The sequence below is a fragment of the Periplaneta americana genome, chromosome 6 (genome assembly GCF_040183065.1).
Source record: "Periplaneta americana isolate PAMFEO1 chromosome 6, P.americana_PAMFEO1_priV1, whole genome shotgun sequence".
Lineage (NCBI taxonomy): Eukaryota > Metazoa > Arthropoda > Insecta > Blattodea > Blattidae > Periplaneta > Periplaneta americana.
The window spans coordinates 159,276,431-159,291,895 of NC_091122.1; the positions used below are offsets into that span (position 1 = coordinate 159,276,431).

Consider the following 15,465-nt stretch of genomic DNA (forward strand, 5'->3'; position numbering starts at 1 on the left):
TTATTACTACTTCCAATGACACGAGATTTTTAAAACACAGTGTCACGATGTGTACAGAAGTAAAGAATCAAACCAAAATATATTCATAATAATATCTGAATTTAGTTATAAGAAAATAAAATATCGTGATTTCTGAGGTTTTGTAATTCGTACGTTTATGTCACTTTGGAAATAATCTCTCCATATAGCTACGCTAGGCTCCACATCCAAAATAAGGGATAAATTACTTTTCATGGAAAATCTTCGCCTGTTGTCTCTTAAGATGCCTTTTTATCTTGAAAACTTCGTTTTAACATTACAGGATGATATTGGTGCGTACTCTACGGAAAGAGGCAAGTCTTCAGGTATACCTAAAGATTTTCCTTCAACAACGTCTTGTATTTTGCATATTTGTCTGTATCAAGGATTTCTTGAAATAACATTGTTTATTTTTATTTTATTTTCTGCCCTACACTACCCGTATTGGACATTAGACCAGATATCGTAGTATCATAAGAAAAGTGAGCCCATAGCAGTGACTTCCACACAGCGTTCAAGCTCCGCCTTAAAATTACAAATATAAATTAAGTATATTTTTACTGTAGGGTATGCTTTGACGGAGACGACAGCTATCGCGACACTTATGGAAAAGGATGAAATCAACTACGAATCAGTAGGAGGGCCTCTGCCTAACACACAGATGAAGATTTTGCATCTGGAGACTGGAGTTGATTTGGGACACCGAGAAGTGGGCGAGATCTGCATCCGCGGACCGCAGGTTGGTTGAAGACTTTTGATAATTTTTTATCTGCACTCTCATCTACACTTTGAGATTATTTTAATTTAAGTCTGATTAATTATGTGTCTCATTGTGTTTATGGTTCTATAAGTGAAATTGATACATGTTTATGAAAATGCTTTAGCTATTCTACAATGCTCTACATATCCAATAAAGCAACCTAATGAAATATATCCTAGACATTTACTTGCCACCAGAAAATAGAATCTATAGAGAAATAAAGGCCTATTAAGACACTCTTAGCTCTAAGCAAAAATTTTTACATATTATTTTAATGTACCGAAGTGCATATGATATTTCCATGCAGATATTCTGCGTCATCATACGATGTAAGAGTAATGGAGCTGAAAACCCGGGTTCAAATCCCGGCGCCGGAGAGAATTTTTCTCCGTTCCATTACTCTTACATCGTATGATGACGCAGAATATCTGCATGGAAATATCATATGTACTTCGGTACATTAAAATAATATATATGATATGCGTAAATCACTTCGTGATTTAAGACGGCGCTTATTCCGTCGGATCCCGGCCAACTAGTCACTCATAACGAGTGCACCTCAGCACATGTGTGGACTTCGGTCCTACGTTCATAGACATCTATGACGTAGTACAGACGGTGGCCACTAGAGGGAACCCAAGAGTTGGCGCTTAATCTGAGATGATTCTGTCCGACGCCGAGGTGGTATCCGGTGTGGCTTAGTGGATAAAGCATCAGCACGTAGAGCTGAAAACCCGGGTTCAAATCCCGGCGCCGGAGAGAATTTTTCTCCGTTCCATTACTCTTACATCGTAAAAATTTTTATTTCAAAGCCGTCAATCAAACTCAAAATAGAGATTAATATATTCGTGAGTCTTTTAATGCTGGACTCTCTTCTTCTCAAATTCGTCACAGACTTTTGGAAAATAATACTCTCATATTACAACAAGCTGTACAGCAAGTTTAAATTGTGGAGTTATCTAAAAAAAATGTCAAATTCATACCCCAATGCACTATTCTCTGCTTCTATAGCTAATTCTAGCCTTTCTGATGGTAAACCTAATCCCCTTCTTCAGAATATGCGTTTGCTACTGCTTTACAGCCGTATACAGCACAGTAGTTCACCATTATAATGGTAAAATTAAATGCAGGTTATTACAGTAAATATTTGAAATTTTGTCAGTTTTTGTTTCACCACAGATCCCGGAACGGGATGCGAGGAAAGATATATTCTACCGCAAAGCATTCCTTGTTAAGAAGAAAAAAAAACACAGATATATACATATATGTATAAAATTGTAAAGCAAACCGTAAAGAAAAATAGACGAGAGAAAGCTGTAACCAAGATAGTCTTACCAGTAGTTTTAAGTTATTACTAGAGTCCTGCGTTTGGTTACCTAAAGCCTTTAACAAACCCGCAACAATGTAGGTATGTATTACTCGACCGAGGCTAGTTAAGCCGCGGGCGTAATGTGAACTATCGCGATGCGGTATTACGAACGCAGGAGCAGTAGCGCCACGGCTCCGGGCTGCAGGACTCCACTGCCCTTGGTCGAGTAATACGGAGCATAGCGCTGCGTATACATTTCAGATCTGCTGTTCAGTGAAATGTCAAAACAAAAAAAAAAGATAGGCGGTTGAAAATGAGTGCTCCAATGGAAGAATTTGGTAGCGAGCACTTCATTAGGGAAGACGAGAACGTATTTTATTAGAAAGAAGGGGAAATTTTTACTTTGAAACACTTAAAATGTTTCCAGTCACTCGTTGTAATGTGTAGAGACTCGTAAACGAAGTAGTCAGTGTAAATAATTTTGTTTTTACTGTGATTCATTGCATTACTGTAATTTCCACCATTTAAGCCTATTTATTTGTTTGTTTGTTTATTTATTTATGAGTAGGCCTACATACATAGGCTATGTCCAGTTACAACATTCACGAGTAAAACAAATCGCCTATTCATAATTAATTTCTGTAATCTGGCATTAGAAACGGTAATACATGGAGACAAAGCAACCTACGAACATTTCTAAATGAACGAAAGTTGAAACATTAGGTCCTAAATATATTTTATATATTTCAATATTAACTCGTTTTGATTAAGTGAATATTCAAATTTCAATCCTTTCAATAAATTCATAAAATGTATCTATTTATTTTAAGAAATGCAATTTAAATATTCAAAACTCTGTAAACAGAAGAAAAATGATGAGCATTGGTTTTTACTTTTTGGGTGAAAATATATTCTGAAACAAAGTAGTAGGCCTATCTAGAATCTAGATGCTGTTTACTTATTGTGAGAATAATCTTCTGTTGTCCATAAAGTGGCTTTAAATAAATATTTAGTTTGTTATTAAATCCACGTGACAGCATATTTTATACGTGAGTACTATTCTCATTGTTCAGTATCTATAGGAATAAGCAGATGTAAACACACGAAGCGGAGCGGGGAGACGAGTCAGAATTTTCTAACTTGTACTCAAAGTAACGAAACACAGGACTCTAATTATTACTCATTCCATATAATACAATTTTAATTTCTTTTAAAGTTAGGCAAATTAAGGGTATATGAAAAATAAGATGTATGTAAATCGAAATATCGATTTAATAATATTAATGTGGAATGGATAGTGAAATAAAGTGAAATTCAATACAAACACGTATTTCTCTTCCTGCCAGATCATGAAAGGATACTTCAACCGTCCTGATGCGACTGCCGCGACTATTGATGCAGATGGCTGGCTACACTCAGGGGACGTTGGATATTACGACGAACAAGGAAAATTCTACATCGTTGACAGGGCTAAAGAGTTAATCAAAGTCAAAGGATTCCAGGTAATTTAGCGAAGAATTTTAAATAAAACGTAGTTTTACTTTTGCTTCTAAAGAGTTTGTTTCATAAACACGATTCAGTACATTAAAAAATGTTAGTTTGTGAATAAAATTAGTCCTACAGAGTCCTCCGTATATGAGAAAAGTTGCCTCCTACAGTGAGACTGTCGTAAGCGCCGAAGTCCACTGGAAGTTGGACGCTGCTTGCGTGAGAGACAGGCTACGGCGCGAATCATGGTTATCTTGCTCTAGTTGTGGCCATCGTGACAATCGCCTAATATAAATACATGTTCACAGTTCTAGAAAACAAATGAACTGCTATATCAAACTTCTGTTATACCTGCATTTATATCAGTAGCGGCCCGCGGTTACAAAGATTGGCAGTTCTGCATGAAAAATAGTGTATTTAGCAAACGCATGCTGTTTATTGCATCTAAATCGGATGACGCGTGTAATTACAGCCCCTTCTCGAAGATGACTGTGCACCCGAAATTCTACTCCAACCATCCGTGCGCTACACCTCTCCCACCTGGTACAACTAGTCACGTAGTGGAGATGTGCCCCACATGCTTCTCTAGTTTTTTAAAGTCAAATTAACTAAATCCTTCGCTCCGGTGTTTGTCCATGTATTTTCTCCTCTAAACAGAATACACGGGTGGGGGTGAAAGCGTTTTCATGAGCGCAGCAAAAAAACCAGTCGTTTCCATTACACATTTCGGTATTAAAATGACTAATAGGCTACATGATTTCCTCGACTTTTTTCAGAAATTTCGATATTTAAATTTTGTATAGGACGTCCTAATTTTTTAAGTTAACATGCAATTTCTCTTTTAATTTCGAAAAGGGTTGGTTGATTAGATTTTCATTTCACTCATTTTTAATATAAAATATTTCCTTAGACACACTGACTAATCACATCACACCACCCACAGTACTATAATACACTGGAACTGTAATGATATTCAGTAGTCCAGAAGCCTAGAACGCAGGTGATAAAGAGATGAGGGTGTTGACGGTTCTTTTGTATATTTGGAGAGAGCTGCTTCGGTTGCAGCTCTAATGCAGTCTTTATGGGACGGTGAAGAAAACCAGTTTTCTGCTGCCCACTACCCTATGTTAAGCTTCAGGAACTGCCGATCACAGATCAGAAAAGTACACTACAGCTAAAATTCTCGAGCAGTTCAAGGTTCCTACAGACAGTAAAATCTCGAATCGAAAGAGAATGAATTGGAAAAATAAATGAAACAATAAACTAGATTACATAAAAGCACGTTTTTTCATTTTTAATTTTTTTCAGGTCCATTTAAATGGCGGTTCTGCAGCTCTGCAGTTCTTATTGTAGAGCCGCCCCTGATTTATATATAAACTTTTTGAATGTTGGCTATGTTATGAATGACTAAGAATGTGACGTCGCATTATAGCCTGCCTTTCTCGTTAGCCACAGTTGTGATCTACTGAAGGTATTACTCATTCGTGCGTGATGCAGTGTTTGCTGTTTTATTCTTTTCTAATAGTTTCAAACCCTCAAGGGATTAAATTACTCATTCGTGCGTGATGCAATGTTTGCTGTTTTATCCTTTTCTAATAGTTTCAAACCCTCAAGGGATTAAATTACTCATTCGTGCGTGATGCAGTGTTTGCTGTTTTATTCTTTTCTAATAGTTTCAAACCCTCAAGGGATTAAATTACTCATTCGTGCGTGATGCAGTGTTTGCTGTTTTATTCTTTTCTAATAGTTTCAAACCCTCAAGGGATTAAATTACTCATTCGTGCGTGATGCAATGTTTGCTGTTTTATCCTTTTCTAATAGTTTCAAACCCTCAAGGGATTAAATTACTCATTAGTGCGTGATGCAATGTTTGCTGTTTTATCCTTTTCTAATAGTTTCAGACCCTCAAGGGATTAAATTACTCATTCGTGCGTGATGCAGTGTTTGCTGTTTTATTCTTTTCTAATAGTTTCAAACCCTCAAGGGATTAAATTACTCATTCGTGCGTGATGCAATGTTTGCTGTTTTATCCTTTTCTAATAGTTTCAAACCCTCAAGGGATTAAATTACTCATTAGTGCGTGATGCAATGTTTGCTGTTTTATCCTTTTCTAATAGTTTCAGACCCTCAAGGGATTAAATTACTCATTCGTGCGTGATGCAGTGTTTGCTGTTTTATTCTTTTCTAATAGTTTCAAACCCTCAAGGGATTAAATTACTCATTCGTGCGTGATGCAGTGTTTGCTGTTTTATTCTTTTCTAATAGTTTCAAACCCTCAAGGGATTAAATTACTCATTAGTGCGTGATGCAATGTTTGCTGTTTTATCCTTTTCTAATAGTTTCAAACCCTCAAGGGATTAAATTACTCATTCGTGCGTGATGCAGTGTTTGCTGATTTATTCTTTTCTAATAGTTTCAAACCCTCAAGGGATTAAATTACTCATTCGTGCGTGATGCAGTGTTTGCTGTTTTATTCTTTTCTAATAGTTTCAAACCCTCAAGGGATTAAATTACTCATTCATGCAAGCTATTGTTTTTCTCTGATTGTTTGAGAATACTGAAGGCAATATCTTTGAATAAGGGAGCTGCTCTTCAAAACTTGCTGGACGGTTTCTTCAACTTCAAACCACAGGATTTATTCGCACTTAGAATCGAAAACTGTCAGAACTTTGAGAGTTAATCATTTTGTTTACCCAAAATAAATAATTTTGGATTAATTTATTTTGGATTACAAACACTAGGATGCATCAACCTAATATAAAGATTGTTTGAAAAATAGGGCGTACAACTTCAAGAATGGCTTTCTAATATGTAGAGAAATTAAATACGTTATACAAACATTACTTCGAAAATGTTTAGTTTCTGAGTTAAGGAGTTCTCCATTTGAGATCTTAATGTAGCCCAGTGCAATATTTAGTGCAATTAAAGCGTAAAGTAACAAAACGTTTAACTAGAATGCTTATTTTAAATTTAAACACAAAAATGACAATAAACATCCTATTGTTTTCAAATTTATTTGTATGTATTCCTCATAATTATTATACCTTTACTACAAATACATATTACTCTTGGCATCTTCTACAAAACCAATAAATTGTTAATTTTTTTCCGACTTTAAAAACTAGCATTGTTTGCAGTACATGGCATTAATTTTCACCTAAAGATTCGAAATCCAATTGGATAGTAGGCCTAATAAAATATTATCATGGATTATAATCCATAAGCGAATAAGTTAGCATCTTTCCAGAATGTTTCTATTTTAAACGAAAACTAAAAAGAAATCTAATATTATTACAGGTAGCTCCAGCGGAACTTGAGGAGATCTTGAGAAGTCATCCCCATATAGAAGACGCGGCTGTTATTGGTATTCCTGATGAGAGGGCGGGCGAGATTCCGAAAGCTTTTGTTGTCCCAAAAAGAAAAATTTCAGAAGAAGATGTAAAGAAATACGTGGCAGAGAAGGTATCGGAGTACAAACACCTAAAAGGAGGAGTGGAATTTATCTCAAGCATTCCTAAAAGTCCATCAGGCAAGATCCTACGAAGATTACTCAGAGAACAACGATGACATTTCCTAAATAATTTAGAGATAATGGGATAAAAAATATTGCACATCATATATTTAAGTTACGAAATGTCATATTTTGTCCCACTACTCAAGTCTCTGAATTTAAACATCAAACGTTTAAAGAATTTTCTGCCAGCCACACCAATGTATTTGCGGAAGAATTACTGATATTTACGGTCATCATGCACTCAGCTGTGCGAGGAGCAAGGGTCTCATTCCCAGACATACATCACTCAATAATATCATTAAAAGATCTCTGACTTCTTGTGGCATCCCGTATCTTCTGGAACCATCAGGTATTAGTCGCGAAGACTGTTAACGATCCGATGGTCTCACCTTAATTCCATGGTCTAGAGGAAAATCTTTAATTTGGGACTCCACTTGCGTTCACACTCTAGCTCCATCTCACTTGCCGAATACCTTCAGACGCTGTGCGTCTGCTGCTGAATTGGCCGTGAAGAAAAAGGTCAATAAATATTTTTTAGACAATATTATATCTTCATCCCCTTTGCTGTGGAGACCTTCGGTCCTTGGAGTCATGACGCTAAAGTTTTGATATCTCAAATCAGCCAAATTTTCATCTCCATTACTGGTGATCGGCGTTGCACTAATAATTTGCGTCAACGCTTAAGTACAGCTATTCAACGCGGAAATGCAATGAGCGTTTCAGATACTCTTCCCGAATCGAGCCTTTTGGACGAACTTTCCTCCTTTAAAATTAAATATTCTGTGTGCATAAGTTTATTTACTATAAATAAGTGGTATAATTCAATTTCTGTCACGAATTGGTCTGGTTCAGTAAAATGCTTATTTCATTTAGTGGGTCATTTAGAAAATAAAAGGAATAAAAGTATTTTGTACACGTGGAATTGTACGTACAAATATGTATTGTATTAATTTTCTAGTTTCTACTTCATTATTGCTGTTATTTCAAATTCATGTTTAATGTATATAATAGTTTTCGGTTTACAGTTTTAATGTACTTAATACAGGAATTGTCTGTTATTGTTATTGCTTGGAAATAAAAAAGATTCTGAAGTGTACCGTACTGTACTTTAAGAGCTATATTTTAACGTTAGTTTCTTTGCGTGTTTCTGCACTCCGTTTACCTTCCTTAGTAATAAAAAATTACCAAATTTTGTGTAGTATCAATCATTCTGCATAATATGTATAGTATATTATACAATATATTTTTATTACTGTCAATAAGTAACTATGACTCCACAGTATAAATTCTACTACATTAATTTGAATAATTTAGAAGAGGATCTGATTTTGCTGTGTTTCGATGTATTTTGGATTCCATGTATGATAGTGATATACAATACACACACAATAAAAATTTAGTGATTTAGGATTTGTATAATATATTGATTGGAAATGATTACTTTTATAGCTACTTTTGACATTTTTGTAAATGAATGAATAAATGAAATAATAAAGTGGTTTCTTATTCAGTTCTAAGGCAGTTTCTCAAATATGGAAATCTACCCTGACAGATCCCAAAAAAATGTGTCGGGACAATATCTTCGTCGACAATTTCACCCTCCTGAACTACTCTCACAAAATCATACGTTTTTGCACTCATCAAATAACCATAATTTAACAATAGGTTACGTTGAATATATTTATGGATATTGATTCTAAATCACATCTTACAAAATACTTTTGTCGGACAGTATATGCATATTAGTCATAACACAGAAAAGCTATGCAACCGCCAATTTTTTAACTTAAAAGCAAATAAAGAGAAGAAGATCAAAATTTTACTTACCAAAGTAATATTGTCCGGCCACTCCTCACATCTACTCCAAACATGCTGTGGTACAGACTAAGTTGGCACAGCTAACTTCAGGATGCGATGAATTGACTACTCGTGCTACATCTCAAGACGAGCTGAAGAGCTGGCGATACTGAAGTCTTCTGAACAGCTGCATCCCACAATTGAGAAGAGTTCTTCAACGATCCATCTTTTGCCACTATAACCATAAAAAAAATTTAATTGGAATCTTAAAGGATATTATGCCACCTGATTTCAAGAAACAACCTACCGCAGAGCTATCGAAAAAAAAAAACTGACTTATCTTTTTTGTGTCCCTGTTTAAAGAAATATACATAGAATTAATGGCTTAAGTAGCATGTGTTTTTTAAATATTTCCGAATATTTGGCAAAAAGTGGGATCTTCAAAATAAAAGTAACAATTTTACTGTTCTTCTGTTATCTGTTGGCTACATAGTGACGCTTATTAGTTGCTGGAGTTCATGGTGAATATTAAGAAAAAATAAGACTATAATAAATGTTTACTGAAATTAGAACTTAAGTGAAAAATAAATACTTGTGCACTGTTAGAAATGTTGCACAATATAACAATAGTTACCTATCTCTAATTGAGGTACTGGCTGATATGTACAGTAGCGGCAAAAAAAAACCGGACTGACCCTTATAGCTGATTTCATAGCCTTGTTCACTCCAGCGCACGATAGACTGGTAACTAAGACTTGCGTGGTTCGAATCCTGCCTGGGAAGGAAACTTTTTTTTGTTCCTTATTCAAATTTATTCCCAATATTTTTCGATTGCAGCGATATGTTACTACTTAATTAACTTATTATTCCCAGAACATGAATTTTGCCAGCAATCGAAAAGTATTGGAAATAAATTTGAATAAGGAACAAAAAAAAGGCAGGTTTCGAACTACGAAAGTCTTAGTTACCAGTCTATCGTGCTCTGGAGTGAACAAGGCTCTGAAATCAGCTACAAGGGTCGGTCAGGTTTTTTTGCCACTACTGTACATGTATTATCAGGGACTACATCTCACTTGACGATATGTGTCAGAGGAAGAACAATTGTTTGTGTACATCTGAAGTCTGATTAATGACATATGTAGCTAGTTAGCGATGTACGCGATGGAGGGGAAAATGAACTGGACACTCTCCATTATCTCCTGGCTTAGTTGCCTCATGACTGTCACTTTTGAGGTTCAGATCTATCTTCGGATAGTTAACTAAAACACAACTTGTCTATACAGCGTGTCATAAGTCTACCAAAACTGTTCTCGAATTCTAACTCCACAGAGAAACCGGTTTAGCTCACAAGCAAACATTCTGACGGGGGCAGATAAAAAAGTTATTTTTTTTTCCTTCCACTATGTTAATAATGTTAAAAAAAGTGCTTACACAATTTTTGCTACTCGACCGCAATTACGAGAGCCGTAAAAAATAAGTTTGCCAGGGGCCATTAACAGAAAGAAAACACAATTTCATTGGAAACATTTATTGGAACAGACACAGCAATAATTGTTGATATATATTATTTTAATGTACCGAAGTACATATGATATTTCCATGCAGATATTCTGCGTCATCATACGATGAAAGAGTAATGGAACGGAGAAAAATTCTCTCCGGCGCCGGGATTTGAACCCGAGTGCACTCAGCACATGTGCGGACTTCGGTCCTACGTTCATAGACATCTATGACGTAGTGCAGAGGGCGGCCACTAGAGGGAACCCAAGAGTTGGAGCTTAATCTGAGACGATTCTGTCCGACGCAGGGGTGGTATCCGGTGTGGCTTAGTGGATAAAGCATCAGCACGTAGAGCTGAAAACCCGGGTTCAAATCCCGGCGCCGGAGAGAATTTTTCTCCGTACCATTGCTCTCTCATCGAATAAATGTTGAGCTATTTTACAACATATTCCCCACCGGAACTGAGATATTTGTCATGTCATAGGATCGACAGAGAAGTGCAGATGCCTGTCAAACACTGGATCCGATCCCAGGCGGCTGACTTCTACGACACAAGGATACAAAAATTGATCCCATGGTATGACAAATCACTCAGTTCCAGTGGAGGATATGTTGACAAATAGCGCAACAATTGCTGTATGCGTTCAATAAATCTTTCTATACAATTGTGCTTTTTATCTGTAAACGGCCCCAGGGAAAATCTCTTTCTGGACGGCCTCGTAATTGCGGTCGAGTGGCCAAAATTTGTATAAGCACTTCTTTGACATCATTAACATGGTGGAAGAAAAAACTTAACTTTTTTATCTGCCCCCATCAGAATGTTTGCTTGTCAGTCGACTAAGGCGCTTGCATGCCGAACTGGAGATGCGCTCGGGAGCGGGTTCGATAAGTGACGTAAATAAATTGACATGAATAAGCATTGTTTGAAGGCAATAGTGTCATTTCTTCTGTTAATTCTTTGCTTTCAAAATTAACACTTTTTCAGTAACTTTCAACTTCAGCTTCCTTACAAAAAAAACTTCGACAGGGAAAGTCTTCTGTATTTTCATGGACTTTTCTGGCTCTCTCTCTCTCGCTCTCTCGCGCGCTCTCTCTCATACGGAGGAGGAACCCGAAGGCTTGCACTGCAGCTTGAGGCTTACTGTGCTTACCATTCCTATTCTGTGAATGATTGGGTAGCCGAAGGGCCGCGCTCTTGTACAAGTACAGCACGCCGCACCGTGAACTTAACCCGAGCTATGGTATGTATAATGATGATGATATATGTAGTAATGATGGCGAAATGAGTCCGAGGTTCAATGCCAAAAGTTACCCAGCTATTCTGCTTCAATTGGTTGAGGTAAAACTAACTTGTCCCAACCAGGATTTGAACCCAGGCCTCTTAGTTTCACGGTCAGACGCGCTAACCGTTACTCTACAGCGGTGGACATAGCAGGCTTAGTAAGTTTACCATACGTTTCGTAAAAAAACAGGAGTCCCCTTTTTTGACCTACGTGTCCGACGATTTCTCTAACCGATGTTTACTTCATAAATTCATGTTGAAATTATTTTGATTTGTATAAATGTTTGATTTTGGAATCAGTAAATATGAATGAACTATGTATGAAGAGTACTCATAGGCGGAGTTGGGGGGGGGGGCATGGTTGGCCAAACACTTTTTTTTTTCTATTAACGTCAGAAAATTTTGAATTCAAAAGATTTTCTTGTTTTTGTTTATGATTAAGTTTCTGTGCTTAAATTGACGAATTATTGTCTTCAGACCATGTGTCTGGACTATAATATTTACTCTAAATTTCTGAATGTATAAGACTGATGTGTTAGAACTCTGCAGGTGTTCAAGCAGCCACTTGAAGAAATATGAATAACACAACAATGCAGAAAAAGAAAAGTGATCCCCGTTAAACTTAAAGACGAGATTAAATAAAATAATTAGAATTCACATTTCATATGATATCTTGCTCTTTTAAATAAACAGATAAAGTAAATGTAAAATTGGTCCACCGCTGTGAAGTAATGGTTAACACGCCTGGCTATGAAACGAGCGGTTTGGACAAGTTACTTGGTTGGGGGTTTTCCAGGATTTTTCCTCAACGAATTGAAGCAGAATTACTGGGTAATTTTCGATTTTGGACCTCAGACTCATTTCGCCATCATTAATTCACATAACATCATCCATACAATAGCCCAGGTTAAGTTCACGGTGTGGCGTGTTATAGGGTAAAGTTGCCTATTTCCGTGATACTCCTAATCCCGTGATACTTTTTTAAAATTAAATGTCAGTCAAAGCTTTGCCGCTCGACAATAGCGTCAGACATCTTTCTCGAAAGATTGCAACTTTCGCCTACTTTTGAGACATCGGTGAACTTCCTAGCAAGATACCCAATCCCGTGACATTCAGTGAAAAAAAAAACCTACCACGGAATTAGGAGTAACACGGAATTAGGCAACTTTACCCTACTTGTACAAGAGCGCGGCCGTTCGGCTACCTAGTCATTCACAGAATAGGAGTAATAAGTACAATAAGCCTCAGGCTGCAGTGTAAGCCTTCCTCTTCCTTACAAGAGGAAGAAAAAAAGGAAACTTGTCTGTATATTTTGTTACAATTTTACTTTATTTTACAATACCTTTATAAAATGATCATATTACGATATGCTGTAGCAAAGTCAAGCTATAACGGGGGGAGAAGATAAAATATGATGTTCCCCATAATCTCGTTATATGGGGATTCTATGGTTTTGCTTTGCCCCCCCCCCCAAGGAAACAGTTCTCTCTCCGCCTATGAGGGTACTGTTAGATATCATCTCATCTCGCCAAAATTTATGTAACTCTTGAGTTGTTCCAAAGCTTAAAGCTTCTGTGCTTATGTAAGATCTATGGAATAAAATAGGTACAAATAAAAAAAAATGATAATGAAAAAAGTTAAGTGCAAAGTATTGTCAAGTGACGTAAATAAATTGACATTAAGGGGACACGCTACTGAGATTTCTAATCTCCACAATTTTGATTGTAAGTTTTTGAAATTTTAAAATCGAATAGATGTTGATGAGTTACATGTCCACAATTATTTTCAAAATTTTATGTTGAAAAATGTACTCGGAAAAAAATAAAATATAAAAAAGTGTTTATAATTTTAGTAAACAAATATCTGGGTCTCATATGAAGATAATCTGTTTCTTAAACTTTTAAAATGATGCTAAGACTACCTACAATGAAATGGTGCATGGGTTTGTTCCTAGTCAATAGAGTTCATCAGTAAAAAAAAAAATTAACTTTTAACATTGACCAAAATTGACGAAAACTCAGTAGCGTGTCCCATTAATGAACTTTGTTTAAAGGCAATAGTGTTGTTTCTTTTGTTAACTCCCTTCTTTCAGTGTTACGTAATGAATTTTTCAGTAACTTCTAATTTCAATTTCTTTACAAAGTAACGTCGATAACAAAAGTGTCCCGTATTTTAATGAGACATTTGTGACATGTTTATCGTTTACTAAAAGATAACAACAAATACTACTTTCTGAGTAGCCTCTAGCAATGTGTGGTCTACGTTTACTTTGCTGAAAGTTGGTGTTATTTCAAAGATTCAGTAATGCCTCAAAATCAGCCACCGACGTGGCTCAGTCGATTAAGGCCCTTGCCTACCGGTCTGAAGTTGCGATCGGGCGCGGGTTCTATTCCCGCTTGGGATGATTACTTGGTTGGGCTTTTTCCGAGGTTTTCCCCAACCTTAAGGTGAATGCTATGTAATCTATGGTGAATCCTCGGCCTCATCTCGCCAAATACCATCTCGCTATCACCAACCTCATCGACGATAAATAACCTTGTAGTTGATACAGCGTCGTTAAATAACCAACTAAAATAAAAATGCTCAAAATCAGATTCACGTTGCTCCCTTTAGTGTCCCTTAAAAATAAAAGTTTAATACAGTGTATAAAGTTGAAAACACATTCATTTATTTATTTTAATTTAATTTAATGACGACCGTTTAAAAATAGTATGAAATAGATACACGTCAACAATTGTTTGTATGCATCTGAAGTCTGATTAGTGCAATATGTAGCTAGTCGGCGATGTATGCAATGGAGGGGGAAAGGAACTGGTCACCCTACCCCATTATCTCCTACCCTAGTTGCCTCACAAGTGGTGCCTTCTTGGTATCACTTGTGAGATTTAGACCTGTCTTCGGAAACAACAATATACATGTGGTAAGTGCATTACAGAATCTCGGAAATTGAAAAACTTGACTTCGTCTGTTTTTTTTTCAAACTTTTCTTCGATTCTGTAATAACGGACTTACCACACTTGTGCCGCAGTATAGTGTAACGATACTTTCTACTTCAGAGATCATTCACCGTGGAATTTAACATGGGAGAGAAAAAAAGTGTCATCCATTTTATCCTGGAACTCTGAAAGAAAAAGAATTTTTCTACGTTCTTCAGATCTACAACAAGGAACTGCCATTTCAATTCCCTTCTCGAGGAAGCCATGTTAAATATTTTGACGATAGGGCCCTTGACCGGATTTGAAGTAGCGAACCTCGGAGGGCAAAACCGTAAGACTATCAAGGACGATATTTATACTGTAATAACTCAATCATTAACTCCAGATTTCAGCAAGATATTAACGTTAGCGACGCTGCCACGATGACTTCGGTTGAGTGGTTATCGGTCGACCTTGAGAAGTTAATTGACCTGCGATGTGTTTCGCATTTTAGTTAGGAGCCTGCTTCTTGCATCCTTAAAAACTTGAATTGTGGCAGGATTAGATAATACAAACAGAAAAAAACGAAACTACGAGAGGCATGTCTGTCTGCTACGAGCACAAGGTCCATCCAGTGTTGCCAAGTTGGTGATTATGTCACCAGATCTAGTGTTTTTTGGGAAGCTATTTGATGCCAAAAAAATGTCATTTAGTAACATGTCGAAATTCTGGTGATTTTAAAGCAAGTCTGGTGGTAAATCTGAAGTATTCGTCGCACAAAATTAATATTTGATTATTCATTTTTAAAATTATATTATGTTTTATTTAACGACGCCCGCAACTGTCGAGGTTATAATAGCGTCGCAGGTTCGCCGGCATTGT

At 36.5% G+C, this 15,465-nt stretch overlaps 1 protein-coding gene across 1 annotated transcript in view; it reads left to right on the top strand.

The window, feature by feature from the left end:
* The window catches only part of LOC138701982 (uncharacterized), an 86,730-nt gene extending 78,131 nt beyond the window's left edge, over window positions 1–8,599 (top strand). Inside the window, exon 9 of the mRNA XM_069829411.1 lies at window positions 6,873–8,599. Within this exon, the coding sequence (XP_069685512.1) occupies window positions 6,873–7,142 (270 nt within the window). The 3' untranslated portion in view covers window positions 7,143–8,599. The remainder of the gene's footprint in view (window positions 1–6,872) is intronic.
* Window positions 8,600–15,465: the final 6,866 nt, after the last annotated feature.